The sequence below is a fragment of the Poecilia reticulata genome, linkage group LG13, assembly GCF_000633615.1.
Source record: "Poecilia reticulata strain Guanapo linkage group LG13, Guppy_female_1.0+MT, whole genome shotgun sequence".
In the NCBI taxonomy this organism is placed as follows: domain Eukaryota; kingdom Metazoa; phylum Chordata; class Actinopteri; order Cyprinodontiformes; family Poeciliidae; genus Poecilia; species Poecilia reticulata.
In genome coordinates, this window is record NC_024343.1 from 32,889,701 (window position 1) to 32,904,072 (window position 14,372).

The following is a 14,372-nucleotide window of genomic DNA, read 5'->3' on the forward strand; positions in this document are numbered from 1 at the left end:
AATATAATAATAATAATAATAATAATAATAATAATAATAATAATAATAATAACAATATAATAATAATAATAATAATAATAATAATAATAATAATAATAATAATAATAATTGGCCTCCTTATTAAATCATAAGCCATGTAATTAATATTTTTTGGGGAAAGTTTAGAAAAAACTACTAATCATTTTACTGTAAAATTCTTCCCTAAGCCTAAAAACTGGTTCAACCATCAGTTGTTTGTAAAGACTAGAAATGAGCCATTTTTAAAAATCCTAGAGCAGTTTTGTTTTATTTTATCCGCATTGGAGATTTTCCTGAACTGAACCGCCTACTTAAAGCTACACCAATGTTTGGACTTTGACTGAGCCACTTCTAAAAGTCCACTTTGGTTTTTTTGAGGGTTCAGAGGTGATCTGTGCTTCGGATCATCGTCCTGCTGTGATGGTTCCCACTGCAGCTCAATGAAGTCTCAAAACCTTGGAAACGGCTTTATGACAGAAGGAGTTTAGAATCTATTTATCATCTGTTTTTGGATGTTTTTAGTTTGGGCCGGTTTCATTTTTTTGAAAACCAAATGAACTAATGATGAAAGCCTCTGTTAGGGGTGAACCCGGAGGAGCAAACAGAACCAAACGGCCTCCTCCAGATGCGAACACGCGCTCTGATCAAGCCTTCAGTGATTAATTATGGATCAGTCGGTCTGAGGACGACACAGAACCGGAGCTGCAAGCAGGAGACGGATCAGAACAAAGGAGGCAGGAAACAGGGCTGGGGGCGGGGCTTAGAGGGGAGGACTGTCCTCCCATTGGTCCAGACGTCTCTAAAGTTCTTAGTAACTGTTTGGACTCGGTTCAGATTTCTACCAGAACCATCAGGTGTTGATGGTTCTGGACATGCTAACTAACGCATTAAACCAACATGGCATTTAGCTAAAGCTAACGCTAAAGCGCTAAATTCAGCCACGTTAATGTCGACGATGCGCCAGCGACACAACGTCGTATCGGTCGTTTGTACGTACGACATTTCATCACGTTGAGGCGCCACAGCAGACGTAGGACGTGAATGTCAGGCGTATTGAACTGGTACTGGTACTGCGATTCTTTTCCCAGTTTAGCCATGGATTCTACTGGTTCCGGTTGAGCTAGCTTGTTTTTGGACATAGCACGGCCAGCTGGGCTTAAACCGACCCGTGCCTTCTCTCTTTGCATCTTCCTAACCTGATTTATTTAGTATATGAACGTTTGTCTTTTTACTGTGTAAAAAGCGTTTGCTGACTGATGGCTGCTATCGATCGCCATCTTTTTTCCTCATCAAAAAATCTTTGATAAAATGACAAGTTTTTTGCGTCCTTGTCTGTTTATGCAGCTGATGGCCATTTATACATTAAATCAACTAAATAAAAGCAAAACTAGCCAATGAACTGCCTGTTCTGACTGGCTTCACAGGAATGAATGCTAGTTGTAGACGGTTTTGACGTCCGTCATGGCGGACAGGGCGCGACCTGACAAGCAGCCGCATCAACATTTCGTTGCCGTTTGTTTCTGGTTCTGGTTTTTGTTTGGTGACGGTGATCAGAGTTTTACTCAAGCAGAGAAGCAACGTTTAGAACCTGATTGATTTTTTACAGTGTTGAAAGGAACAGGAAACAGATAATATCATATCGGGAACCAAAGTATTAGTATCGGATTAGGATATCGGCCCAAAGTTTCATATCAGTGCATCTCCAGTCAGAAACATCAAACTGTTTTGACTTCTCCAGCTCCTGCCCCAGACCGGTTCTGGTTCTGGTTCTGAACAGCTGCCTGTGTTGGTCCTGCAGGTGTGACCAGCTGCCTGGTTCTGATCCTGTTTGCCTCTGAGGTGAAGATCCACCGCCTCTCTGAGCTCATCTCCAACTACAGGGAGGAGAACTTTGTTTTCCAGACGCACTCGGAGCGCTACGACCGCTGCTTCTGGATCTTCTTCCTCATCCTCATCCTCCACGGACTCAACCTGGTTCTGATCCGGCTCACAGGGATCCAGTTCCCGTTCCAGGGGAAGAAAGACGTGGAGCTGAGCGGCGGCGCGGCCGACCTCATGTACTGATGGACTCACTGTTGACCCGGATAATCACTGATTATTGATCAGAACCTGAGTGATTGGGTCGAATCTTGATGATCCGACTGATTCTTTATAAATTCTGTTTATAACTGTTTATAACTGCTGTCCTTGTTTTAAGTCAATAATTCCTTAATATTGATGTTTATAAAAGATGATTCCACTGGCAGATTATTCCACTTATAACGGCGACATTTTTCCCATTTCAAGTGGAATAATCTGCTGGTGGAACTGGGATTGTGTTGCTAGGTAACGAGCTGGGCGTGGCCGGGGTTGCTAGGTAACCGTCTGATGTCCTTTGATTGTGAAAAAAGTGCAATAATCTTGCAATGGGACTATAATTTTCTAATCAATAAGTAATAATTGACTTAAAATAAACTCATTTCTCAGTGAAAAGTTACTTGTGATTTATTTCAAATGCACTGAGACATTTTCACCAGAAACGTGAAAAAACATTCTTGGTTAGATTTGGTGTTTTTGCAGTGTAGATCATTTGGATCCAGTTTCACCTCCCAGCAGAACCTCAGAACCTCCTGCTCTCTCTAAAACCAAAGGTTCTGTTGATCAACGGATCAGCAGGGATCGGGTATGGATCCGTGACCGGCTGCTCCTGCCGGGCCGAACCGTTCTGCAGTCTGAGGGAGTTGGACCGGAGCGGGCTCTGAAGGACCCTGCTGGGTCTTTTCTTTGACCCGTCCGTCCCCTGCAGTGACACCAAACCTGAGCGTCCATCTCCAGACGAAGACGCGTTGACAGACCAGAGAGAATCGAACAAACGGCCCGGATCCTCCCGGTTCTGTGGGGGGTTGGTGTCCGGTTCTTTAATTGTGTCTTCCTCAGCGGGACGGCCAATTAAAGGCCAGGATTTCATCCGAGTGACGGCAGACTGAGACGCAGACGGACCCCCTCTGATCCAAGAATCAGGAAGATGAAAGTTCTCCAGAATCTGGACGGATTCAAACCCAACTGGTGCGGCACCAGTCAGAGTCGGTCCAGTCAGTCTCTGCTGTCCTGGTGCTGCTGACCACCAGGACGTCCTGATTAGGAATAAATAGATTTTTTTTGCTTCTTAAGGAAAATAAGTGAAGAAAGGAACCGAGGAGGCGGCAGAACTCAAACTGTCCAGGTGTTCAATCGACTGCAGGTAAGATCCTGATCCACCTGAGCAGATCGATCTCTGATTGGTTGATCAGGTTGTTAAAGTCATTTTGTTCCAACTGAGGAAGCTTCAAGTACGAGAGGTGATGTTTGTAAAGTTATACAGTTAAAAATTACAAGCAGTAAGTTGGGTTATTTATGTATTATTTATACATGTTTCAAGCTAAATATTTAGCCTGAAGCTAAACATTTATTAATTTAAAACATTTTTAGTTTACAAACTATTCAGTTAGAAACACATTTTATTAGCAAATTAAATATTTAGCTCAAATTAATTAGTTTCTGCAAAATGTTGAAATTGAACATTTACAAACTGAACTAACTACATTCTTAGTTTGGGGATAAATATTAATTTTACAAACTCAATATGTCTGTGTCTTATAAATCTTGTTTGTGTTTTTATGTTGTTGTTTTTATTACCGGTATGTATTTTATAATTTGCTTGTTTTTATGTCAAGGTGACCTTGGGTGTCCAGAAAGGTGCCTGTAAATAAAATTTATTATTATTATTTTTATGTAATCTGTAAACCAAATATTTTAATTTAGTAAACTATATATTCAGCCTGGAGCTAGTATTTATGTTTCAAGCTAAATGTTTAGCTCACAAACTAAACATTTAGTTTAAATATTTAGCCAAACATTTAGTAACGCTGATGGGTAAAAACCCTCTTTGTGTCAACAGATGGAGGCGGAGCTTCAGGACATCCTGGTCCAGGTTTCTGACCTGCAGCGGCGAAGGAAAGTTTTCACTCTGCAGTTACTAAAAAGCATCAGACTAATTAAATGACTAACTGTTCTCTTCTTCACCGCCTGACCAGGAATCAGTTTGTTTCTTCCATCAGGCTGCAGTCCGACCACAGCATGGTGAGAGTCTGGGAGCAGATTCATTCAGACCATTAACTGTTCAGTCACCTCCACACATCAGAGCATCACTGAGATCCTGTCAGGTTTTATTTGACCTCTTATGGCTGCCAGTGCGCTGCTGATAACAGAAAACTAAGCAACCAACAACTAAAACTGACTGGAAATTTACACATTCAAAGATTAACAGCAATAATTTAGAATATTCTAGTTTGTCATAAGAGGGAATAATGGGGGTTTGTTTTTCAAAAGTCATAGTTTTACATGGGCTGCACAGTGGCGCAGTTGGTAGAGCTGTTGCCTTGCAGCACGAAGGTTCTGGGTTCAATTCCCGGCCCCGGTCTTTCTGCATGGAGTCTCCATGTTCTCCCTGTGCATGGTGGGTTTTCTCCGGGTTCTCCGGTTTCCTCCCACAGCCCAAAAACATGACTGTCAGGTTAATTGGTCTCTCCAAATTGCCCCTAGATGTGAGTGTGTGTGCATGGTTGTGTGTCCTGTGTGTCTCTGTGTTGCCCTGCGACAGACTGGCGACCTGTCCAGGGTGACCCCGGAACGTTAGCTGGAGATGGGCACCAGTAACCCTCCCAACTCCACTGAGGGACAAGGGTGAAAGAAAATGGATGGATGGATAGTTTTACATTCATAAATGTCAGTTTGAAACTCAATATTTAATTAGCATAGAGTTAAACTAAGTTTGAAGCTAAATATTTCTGACTCAAACTAAATATCCAGCTTGTTAATTAAATATGTAGCTTAAGGCTAAATATTCCACCTGCTAATAACTTAGCTTGCCAACTAATATTTAGCTTGCAAACTATTTTGCTTGAAAATAAATATTTTGATGCTAAATATTTTGCTAGCAAGCTGAAACGTTGGAAGGCTAAATATGTAGCTTCCAATCTATATAGTTAGTTTGGAGCTAAACATTTAGCTAGCAAACAAAAATATTTAGCCTCAAACTAAATATTTGACTTGCTAACTAAATATTTAGCTTTGAGAGAAATATGTAGCTTACTTGTTGTTTAGTTTGGGTCTAAATAGTTAGTTTGCAACTTAAATGTTTATTTTTGATGTTTATACATTAATGAGTAACATGATTTTCTGATACGACAGGCTAAATCATCCAAATTAATTCACTGTTATAATAGATAATTTTGGACTCTATAACTCTCCCCCTTCAGGATCCTCCATGGTAAATCAGTTTTGTAAACACTGGACCTGTTGCAGGTTCTGCATAAGTCAGTTGGGTCTCGGTTCTAATTGTTGTGGTCTGGAGTCTGGTCTAGGATTGGGTCACTCTGCCCTCTGCTGGTGTAGGTCCTGCACTGCAGCCGGCTCCATTTTCACCTTCCAGGTGATCATGTGTCACTCAGAGAAGATTCAGTTTCACTGCTGCACCAACCTGCTGCTGTTTGCCCCAGGTGTGCAGCAGAACCGCAGTCCGTTCTGGATTGGTTGGGTTCGGGAACCAGAACCATGGGGCCCAAACAGAGCTGATGTTTGAGGTTCTGGCTCTACTGCTGACTCTGGTTCTGACAGAGGTATTTTGTGGTGATGACGGACTCTGGGTTGGACTACATCGAGCTGCTGCAACACGAAGTCAACAAGAACCCAGATGTGAGTCGGGTACAGAAGCCAACAGTTCCATGATCCTTCAGACTGAAACATTTTGAAACCTTGTTTTTCTTCCTCTCTTCTGTTTTAAGGAATTTATATCTTGCAGAACAAGGAAAGGATTTGTTTCCGTTTCTTTTCTGACTCTCGTTTAAAACCTTCCTGTTGTTAAGGAAAATATTAATATTATTTTGTCCACATCTTCAGTAAGACGCCTGAGATGACGTTTCCCAACAGTCTCCACTGCGGTCAGTTCAGTCCGTGATCTCTTCTTCCTCAGCCGTGACTCTGAAATGTGGTTTTCCTCTTTCGGGTGAGAAATCCCTGGATGTCCCAGGAAAAGATATGTACTTGAAGGCATCAGGTGTTGCTCTGAAATCTGCACTGGCCTGGATGGATGATTTTTTTCTATGGTACAGAATTAGTGCCAAAATTAGGACTATTGCGCATCCAGCAGTGGCTACTTCTTTAGCACTGGAGGCTATAATCACTCTGATTTAGGATAATAAAAGGCTGGCACTGGGAACTGAGTACTTTTACCATTAGCTTTGGAAAGGCTATTGACTAGCATGCTGACCACCCTATAGGCTGACTACTTCTACACTAACAGCAGAATATTTAAAACTTGGTTATAAAGTGGGAGACCTTCCCAATGGGCTCCATTCCAGATGGATCCGACACCCGAGGAGTTGAAGTCTTCATGTAACCTCTTGTGATCAGTTTGTGAACAACGGTTCCTGATGCAGATCACTGATTCATCCTGCAACTTCCTCCAGATTCCTGGGAGGATTTATCCTGATTTTCTCCTCTGCAGGACAAATATGCAAACTTGCCATTTTCAAATGCCATGGACATTTTTGGTACTCAGATACTTCTCTGTTTGCTCTTTCAGGATCTATACTGTTGTGTGTTTTTACCTTTAAATGCAGGACTGGATGGATGGAATGGACGAGGTTCAAATGTAGCTGATGACATGAAACAGAAAATATTTTGGCTTCAGAATTCATTATAAAATATAAAGCTACATTTTTGCCACTTTACCAGAGAAGTTGTATTCTGTCTGAATGTTTTGGACGGAACTAATCAGTTTTGTGTCACCAGGATGGTGTTTACTGTGCAGATGTTCATGTTCCTCTCCATCCTCAGAGGCTGTTGGATGTGGTGAAGGACGAGGACCAGGAGGAGGCCCCTCCACCCCACAGGACCCTCCTGGCTCCCTGCTCCATCCCCCAGAGCCTGGTGATCTCCCCCGGCCTCGGAGGAACACCAGTCACCCCTCAGCTGACCGAGGTGAACCTGGGAAGAAGCAATGCCGATAGTTTATGGCCTATGTTTAACAGAGAGAAACAAACACACAGAGAGATCTCAGATGATCTCCGACTTCCACTGGACTTTCTGTTGCTCCATGGTAGTTGTTCTGTCTTTTGGATTCCCCTCCATGTTTCCGTCATCTTGCTGTCTGATTGGCTACATACTGCATTCTCATCCGTCCTAAGGGAACTCCACGCCCCCTACAATATCAGGCCAAGACAATCCAATGTGTTGAATACCCCAAACTTTAGATCGGAGCAGTCCAGATCATTCTGAACAATTGGCATAAAAATCATGTGAACTATAAACATGGTAGTTCCAATACTATAAAACACACGATTACATGGTTACATGAATCATCTACTACGGTTTTTACTGACCTTCGGCAAGTTGTTCCAATCATTGGGTACAGCAAAAATGAAACAATGATTGACCTAATGATGGACGAACTCTTGGCACCATGGTTGTGATGAATTTATCAGAACGTCAAATCTAAGTGTTGTTGCAAGTATTGATGAGTGAGAGAAAGTATGGAGGGGTTTTGCCAGTGATAGTTTTATAGACGATTTTGTACTAATTTATTAACCAGTGAGAATGGAGCAATAGCCAGTTCACAAAAGAGCATAGACGACAATGGGAAGTATTAAAAGAGGCAGCTGTAACAAAATGAATGGCAGTAATCAGTAGCACATGGCTGTACCTAAATCCTGTGGAGCTACTTGGTTTTAACTTTTAACTGTCTCTGTCATGAGGGACCACTTGGTGAGCGGCAGCAGGGCTGATCAGGTTCCTCTGTTTTCCCTCAGAGCCTGAGGAGGATCCTCTTTGGGGGAACATTTCACGTCTTCAACTACGAGTGGAGGAAGTCCTTCTTCCAGTTCAGAGAACCGGACTCTGAGTTGTCGTACATCCTGGAGGCCGACAGAGTGAGGAACCCATGCAGACCAAAGCATATCTGGTTGCTCGAAGCTGAAGTTTAGCTGGTTGAACCTGAACTTTTACCTAAACCAACCAATTGCTGTTTACCCAGAAATTAGTTGGATCCAGACCAAAACTCAAACTAGATCTGAGTTCTGTTGAGTTTTGGTAGGTTGGACATGTACAGACACCTTGTTGAGTTGTCTCACCTGCACAGGTGTGTGTTCCAGGGCGGAGCTCGCGCTATTCAGATGGTCATTCAGGCCCGCATCATCAAGTTCCTGCTGTTCAGCCAACCGGGCAGCACAGACAGATCAACACTGCACAGGTGAGGATCTCGTTTGGTGCAATGACACCTTCACCTGTAAACACAAGATCACATGACAAGATCATGACACCTGAACCATGACTGGCAGCAGAGAGGTATCAGATTCATTTTCAATAATAACTCTAGTATCCTAAGACAGAAAATAACTTGGTACCCAGGAGGGTTCAGCTGGTATCAGAACCAACTCACCAGTCGATGAGCAGAAAGTTATTACAAAGTCATCTGCAGAGTTAGCAAAACTCAACAAATCTGTTCCACTTCCTGTAACATACAAACTGTACATACAGGAAGGTGTAGTTACAGATCTGACCCTTTTGAAGGTGATATGATATGCTGTGTAATAGCAGGTTATGGCATTGACACAGGTTGGGTGGCAACATGGTGGAAGTTAGCACTTTTTAGCATTAGCTTCCACTGAACATCAAGTTGATGTTGCACTTGGGCATCAGCAGAACTAATATTTATGATTAGTGCTTTCGCGTTACCTTAGCTAACTCTTCAGTTAGCAGTACCCACTGCTGGTGCCACAGAGTCAGGCTGCATTCACACCAGTCACATTTAGTCCACTTTAATCGAACTCTAGCCCGTTTATCTTGAAAGTCTGATTTGAATGGGTGTGAAATCATAATCGAACTCTGGTCCTCCTAAAAACCTCAATCTCGGTTTGATTAAAGAAAACTCTGGTGCATATATGAAGCAGAAAGTGGACCACAGAACTGAGTCTACTGGTCTATCAGGTGTGAAAACACCTTCAACGTTCTCTTGGTTACATTCAGGGTTTCATGCAGAGTGGGAACTTTGAACTCTTTCAACTCTTAAAGGTCTTTCATAACATGCTGCTTATCAAGCAACCATGTTCCTCAAAGGACCATCCCAGAGTCGTCTTCTACCAGGGACAAACCGACAGAGTGGTATAAGTCCGGGAGCCACTTCTATTGTGATAAAGTCTCCTGGTTTTCTGTCAGAAGCCTTGGGGGCTGGTGCTTATCTCTAGCGGTCACTGGGCGAGAGGCAGGGGGACACGTGGACAGGTCACAGCACCATGAGCCAATCATGAATGGCCTTAATCTGGTGGACAGTAACGTCTCTCCACCAGCCTCAGTCAGCTGCAACAGAGGGACCAGGACAAGGCGCTGGCAGCTGCACTGTCCGACAGCCTCTGGTTGGCCGGCCAGGAGGAGCGGGCCACAGTTACCCTGGTAACCGAAGACTACTGCATCACTCCTCACCTGGACTACAAGCTGGACGACTTCACGGAGAAGGTCAGTTCTGCCTCTGCATTCCTGTCTGCAGCACCACCCTCCATTTTAACCCCATGATGTCTGATTCTTCCAGCTGCAGCTGTTCACCTTCGACAGGAAGGACGACGTCTGGAAGTTCATCCTGGACCACATTCAGTGTGTGAGTAGATCCAGAGATCAGCTCTGATGTGTGAACCTGGGTTCTTACAGAATCTAAACCTGGAAGGTTTTTTTGGTTGAACTGAGATGAACATTAAGGTTTGGGGAAGCCTATGTTTTAAATCTGTGTTCGCAGTTTAAAGCAGAGGGGAGTCATGGAGTCATCCTGTTCCTGTACAGCATCATCTGCTCCCGGACAGTCGACAGGTAACTCTCCCAAACCTCCATGTTGTCCAAGCAGACACCGTACACCAGCAGGGGGCAGTTAGACCTCTGGTTTGACTCCAGAACCTTTCTTCTTCTTTCCATCCAGGCTCAGAGACGATCTGAGCTCCAACACCTCCCATCTGCTGCACCTCAGCCTGGGAAACTTTGTGTGTCGACAGGTAAGATTCTCACCTGCCCCTGGTGGAGTCCTGACAGGCTGCGCTCACACACCAGACCTTGATGCAATCTTTTTCCTGAAATCTGACATGGTCGTTCATTCTACTAATTCAATGTGACACAATCAGACTTCTGTGTGAACGGTTTCCGACCTCAAAGTCCCATTCTTCGTCCAGCATGCGCAGAAGAAGAATGTAGACGTCACGCAGCAGTGCTCTGTTTACGGCAGTAAAGATGGCCGCCGCCGTTTATGGATGGATTTTAAAGTTTATCAGCAATGGGAGCCAAAGCAGGTCTAAGGAAGCTGATTAGTAGAAAGCCATGCTAACAGAAACGGCGTTTAGCGCTGACTGCAGCTTCTGGAGAGAAATCTGGTGGGTTTGGGAAATGATGCCTTCACTGACTGTCTTTTCATTACAAATGTGTTCAAAACGTTGTCAATGTTCCACTAATAAAAAAGCATAATTTCTGTGTGTCTGTTAAATAAGAAACACAATTAATATCACAAGTTTGTTCAAACAAGTCATTAAAAACATGCAGCGCCGCCGCCATCATCCTTCTACTTCATGTTGTCTTCTTCTTCTTCTTGGTTTGCGCCAATGGAAACATCCGGTTGTTGATCATGTGAAGCAGAAGAATTGTTTTCATTGAGGTTTTGGGAAATAAACCAATTTTGACGAGGCCAAAAAGCCCCACCTCGTCCTGGCGCCAAAAACTCTTTCTTGAGTAATAGGTGTTTTTTTTAATTTGTGTTTTTCTATTAAGCAGATTTATTTTCAGAATGTCAATTTGTGCAATTCTGTTGTCAATAGAAATGCAGCTAGTGATTTAGACTGCGTTCATAATTTTATAATGATCATTTTCAACCATTGTTTACGTCCAGATTTACCGCGTCTGGCTTCTTAGGTGATCCAGATGAACTTGACTGGTGGATTATTGCAACAAAACTCGTGTTGTTCTGGTCGGTTCCTGCTAACTCCCAGTTCTGTTGGACTCCCTGGACTCAGGCTTTGTCAGATGAGTCTCAGGTTGCCTCGTTTCTGTTGATGGTGTCTGTATCTCTGCAGGCTTTACTGAACCTGCTGCTGACGGGCCGAGCCAGTCCTCACGTCTTCAACGGGACGCTGCAGTTTGGGGAGGACGGCCAGCCTCTGGAGCGCCCCCTGCAGGGAGTCCTGTCCCGCAGTGATGTGGGTTACCTGCACTGGAGCCGGGAACAAATGGAGCGAGGCGGGTTGCCTCAGGTAGCCAGTTCTTTACCCGACTGTTATGGAAACAAACCAAGTTTCACCTGCATGCATCCTCCCAACCTGCAGAGGCAGTATAACGTTATTCTGAGGTGTTTTCAGGTCTGTTTGACACCATAAGAGCTAATGCTAAGTTAGCAACTCCAGCCCTTGCATGCTAGTTTAAGGCCAAGACACATTTAGGTCAATGTGGCTATGCAGACAGCTAGCGATTCCTTATGAAGCATCTCCGACTGTCCAACCAATCTGATGGGAATGTCACGAGCAAGACAGGAAGTGAGACACAGAGGCTAAATAAAACACATCCGCTTTGAGGGAAAATACAAACTAAAGCCTTTCACTCATAAAAAAGCAGAGTCCTAACCCTGGGGTTAGGTTATCCTAACCCTGTGTCTGAAGGACAGCAGAACCCAGACCTGCAGCTGAAGATCCTCATTTCATTTTGTCCCATTGCATCAGAATCAGCCATTACTGTCATCGTATAGAAGCAACAACAAAAATACAAACAATATAAGACGTTGGTAGACGCGAGCCTCGTAATGCAGCCATCATGGGAGGCGCTGCCCTTTTGTTAGATGAGAAAAAAATTATCTCTGTTGAAAAGTGAGAAGTTGAAATTTCTGTTTCAAAAGTTTAAAATTTACATGACAAAAACTCAGACATGTGAAATTATTCAGAGAAATGTTACAGAATAAAACTCAAAATTTTCAACTTTTGGAAATTTTTTGAGTTTCAAAAGCCAACTTTTTTTTTTTTACTTTTGAAACTCAGAAAATTTCCAAGTTTTTTCTGAGAAAAATTCTAAGAGCAGTCTCAAAATTTCAGAGTTTTTTCCTTTTGTCTGAAACGATCTCCTTTTCTTTCTGTGATGCTCCAATACGCCGTCGTCCGACGTATTCGGTTCTTCGTTTTAAGGTGAAAAACTGATTCATATTTGAGTCGGAATTCTTTCGGATGTTCCCCGTTTAGTTTCTCGTTGTTCCTGCAGGTGGGCAGCATGCTGAAGACCCCCCGGTTCCCGGTCTGGGTCTGCTGCATCAACAGCAGCTACTCGGTTCTGTTCAGCCTGAACCGGTCCCTGCTGTCCGACTGGAGGATGGAGCACCAGTTCCAGCTCTTCTACTGCAACGGACAGAACTCCCAGAGATCCACGGCCCGCCTCACCGTAGGTGAGCGCCGCCGCCCCTCATTCAGCTCCTGTAAGCCGCTTCAGGTCCAAAAAGGTTCTGGTTCTCCTGCAGATACTCACTCCCACCACTGGGAGGCGCCGCCCGCAGAGGCAGACCCGGAGAAACGGTTCCCGTCACTGGAGATGACCATCAGGACGAAGTGGGACGGCGCCGCCATCGACTGGAACGGGACCGACCCGTTCTACTGAGCATAAAACATGGCGGGCTATGGCTCCCCCTGCTGGTGGAGACATGGATATAAAATCTGCACGAAATATTTTAAACTGAATATAAATAAAAACTTGTTTAAAATCAATATTTTGATGCTTTAATCTGAGCCAACAAAGACAAATTCTCCTTTGTGTTCTGAACAAAAACAGTTGAAATCTCCAAATCTGCAGAACTGACCCCACCCCCAAATGCTGCACTAGTAAAGTGGGCGGAGCCAAGACACAATAAAATTATTAAAACTGTCACCATGTTATGAGAGTTATGAGAAATAAAGTGTGAAAAGATCGATCTTCACCTCCTCCCCAGTAGCATCTGAAGAAATAGGCCAATCAGAGCCAGGAGGGCGGGGCTTGGTGCTGTTAATCAACCTCAGGTACTCCCTGCTAAATGTGCTAACGGTGGGGAAACAACTTACTGCTACAGAAAAACTGTTTCATCTGTGTATGCTAACGAGCCTTAGCGTTCACAACATGCATTGCTAGCTGCAATGTAGCAGAGAGCAAACTGAGGTGGTGATCAACAGCGTTAAGCCCCGCCTCCTGGCTTTAATTGGTTGTTTCTAGTTAGCACTGGGAGAAGGCAGAGGAGCTTTATTTATTTCAGATTATGTCTAAAATTCCGTCACGTTGACAGTTTTTTTATAAAATGACGTACTGCAGCTTTAAGAACCGACTTACAGTTTAGCTGCAAGAAAAGCTGAGTTTATTTTTCAACTTCAACATTTTCTCCAAACACTGAAGAATTTAAAGAGTCCATTAATCTTCAAATAAACAGTAAACCACAATAAAATGTTCTTAATAAGAGTGGATCAGTCTGGATCCACTGAGCGGTACCACACGGGTCGGGTCGGGACGCTGTAGACGGGCCGGCGTACTCAGGACAGCGTTTCCTCTACCAGGCAGTTCAAACACTGTCCCCGAATCCGATCCGGTTGAGTCCGGTTCGGGTCTCACACCATCCCGCTCCACTGCAGCGAGGTGTAGCGGACTGGGCCGTCTGGCGCCGGCGAACACAGCAGAACCGTCTTCTTGACATTGGAGCCGAGCCGGGCCACACAGAGGACGTCCAGCAGGCAGATGGACTCGTCCAGCGCCAGGCACACGGCGATGAAGTGGGCGTGGAAACGCAGCGGGTCACCTGAGGACGAGGGGGCGGAGTCAGCTGGAGGTCTGTGGGGTCAAACGGAGGTCGTGGCTCAGACTCACCTGGATACACCAGGAAGTCTCCGCCAAACTTCCCTGCAGACGTCAGGAAGAAGCCCCGCCCCCGCAGGTCCCTGAACACCTGGAACCTGGCCTCCCGGCGGGGGCAGCGCTGCGCTCTGATTGGCCAGTCGGCCTCCAGGAAGGCGCGGGCTTCCGGACAGTGGCTAAGCCCCGCCCTCGCCGTGCTCAGCTGCACCGCCAGCGCCGAGCGCGGGAAGCTGAAGTTCTGCTCCAGCTCCAGCAGGCGGCGCTGCAGGGCCTCGTCTGAGCCTGGATCAGAACCTGGATCAGAACCACAACCGTTAGCGCGCAGCAGGAAAAAAACGTCGCCATAGTAACGCACCTACCTGATGATGATGTCATGGCTCGAACCAACGCCGACTTCCTGTCCTCCAGAGCGAGAACGCTCTGCTCCTCGAAGCTCCTCTGCTGCTCCTCCGCATGACGCTGCT

General features: G+C 44.8%; 3 protein-coding genes across 6 annotated transcripts in view; 2 read left to right on the forward strand and 1 right to left on the reverse strand.

The window, feature by feature from the left end:
• clrn1 (clarin 1) overlaps nt 1-2,278 on the forward strand; it is an 8,369-nt gene extending 6,091 nt beyond the window's left edge. Inside the window, exons 2-3 of the mRNA XM_017308133.1 lie at nt 906-1,007; nt 1,817-2,278. Of these exons, the coding sequence (XP_017163622.1) occupies nt 906-1,007; nt 1,817-2,082 (368 nt within the window). The 3' untranslated portion in view covers nt 2,083-2,278. The remainder of the gene's footprint in view (nt 1-905; nt 1,008-1,816) is intronic.
• A 739-nt stretch (nt 2,279-3,017) lies between these two features.
• Nucleotides 3,018-12,749, forward strand: mindy4b (MINDY family member 4B). 4 transcript variants are annotated; one of them, XM_008426750.2, is made up of 13 exons: nt 3,020-3,238; nt 3,711-3,738; nt 3,935-4,116; nt 6,874-7,017; nt 7,845-7,964; nt 8,187-8,284; nt 9,381-9,546; nt 9,620-9,685; nt 9,821-9,891; nt 9,998-10,070; nt 11,136-11,312; nt 12,304-12,484; nt 12,557-12,749. In XM_008426750.2, exons 3-13 carry the CDS (start codon nt 4,036-4,038, stop codon nt 12,691-12,693), a joined length of 1,314 nt encoding a protein of 437 aa, XP_008424972.1. In that variant the 5' UTR covers nt 3,020-3,238; nt 3,711-3,738; nt 3,935-4,035; the 3' UTR covers nt 12,694-12,749. The 4 variants fall into 4 exon arrangements, with proteins under 4 accessions (XP_017163898.1, XP_017163899.1, XP_008424972.1 ...); XM_017308409.1 differs by having other exon boundaries at nt 3,018-3,238; nt 12,304-12,749; XM_017308410.1 differs by lacking the exon at nt 3,711-3,738 and having other exon boundaries at nt 3,018-3,238; nt 12,304-12,749.
• Nucleotides 12,750-13,394: 645 nt separating this feature from the next.
• The window catches only part of tsen34 (TSEN34 tRNA splicing endonuclease subunit), a 3,184-nt gene continuing 2,206 nt past the window's right edge, over nt 13,395-14,372 (reverse strand). Inside the window, exons 3-5 of the mRNA XM_008426753.1 lie at nt 14,268-14,370; nt 13,921-14,202; nt 13,395-13,852 (exon numbers count right to left, since the gene is read on the reverse strand). Of these exons, the coding sequence (XP_008424975.1) occupies nt 13,665-13,852; nt 13,921-14,202; nt 14,268-14,370 (573 nt within the window). The 3' untranslated portion in view covers nt 13,395-13,664. The remainder of the gene's footprint in view (nt 13,853-13,920; nt 14,203-14,267; nt 14,371-14,372) is intronic.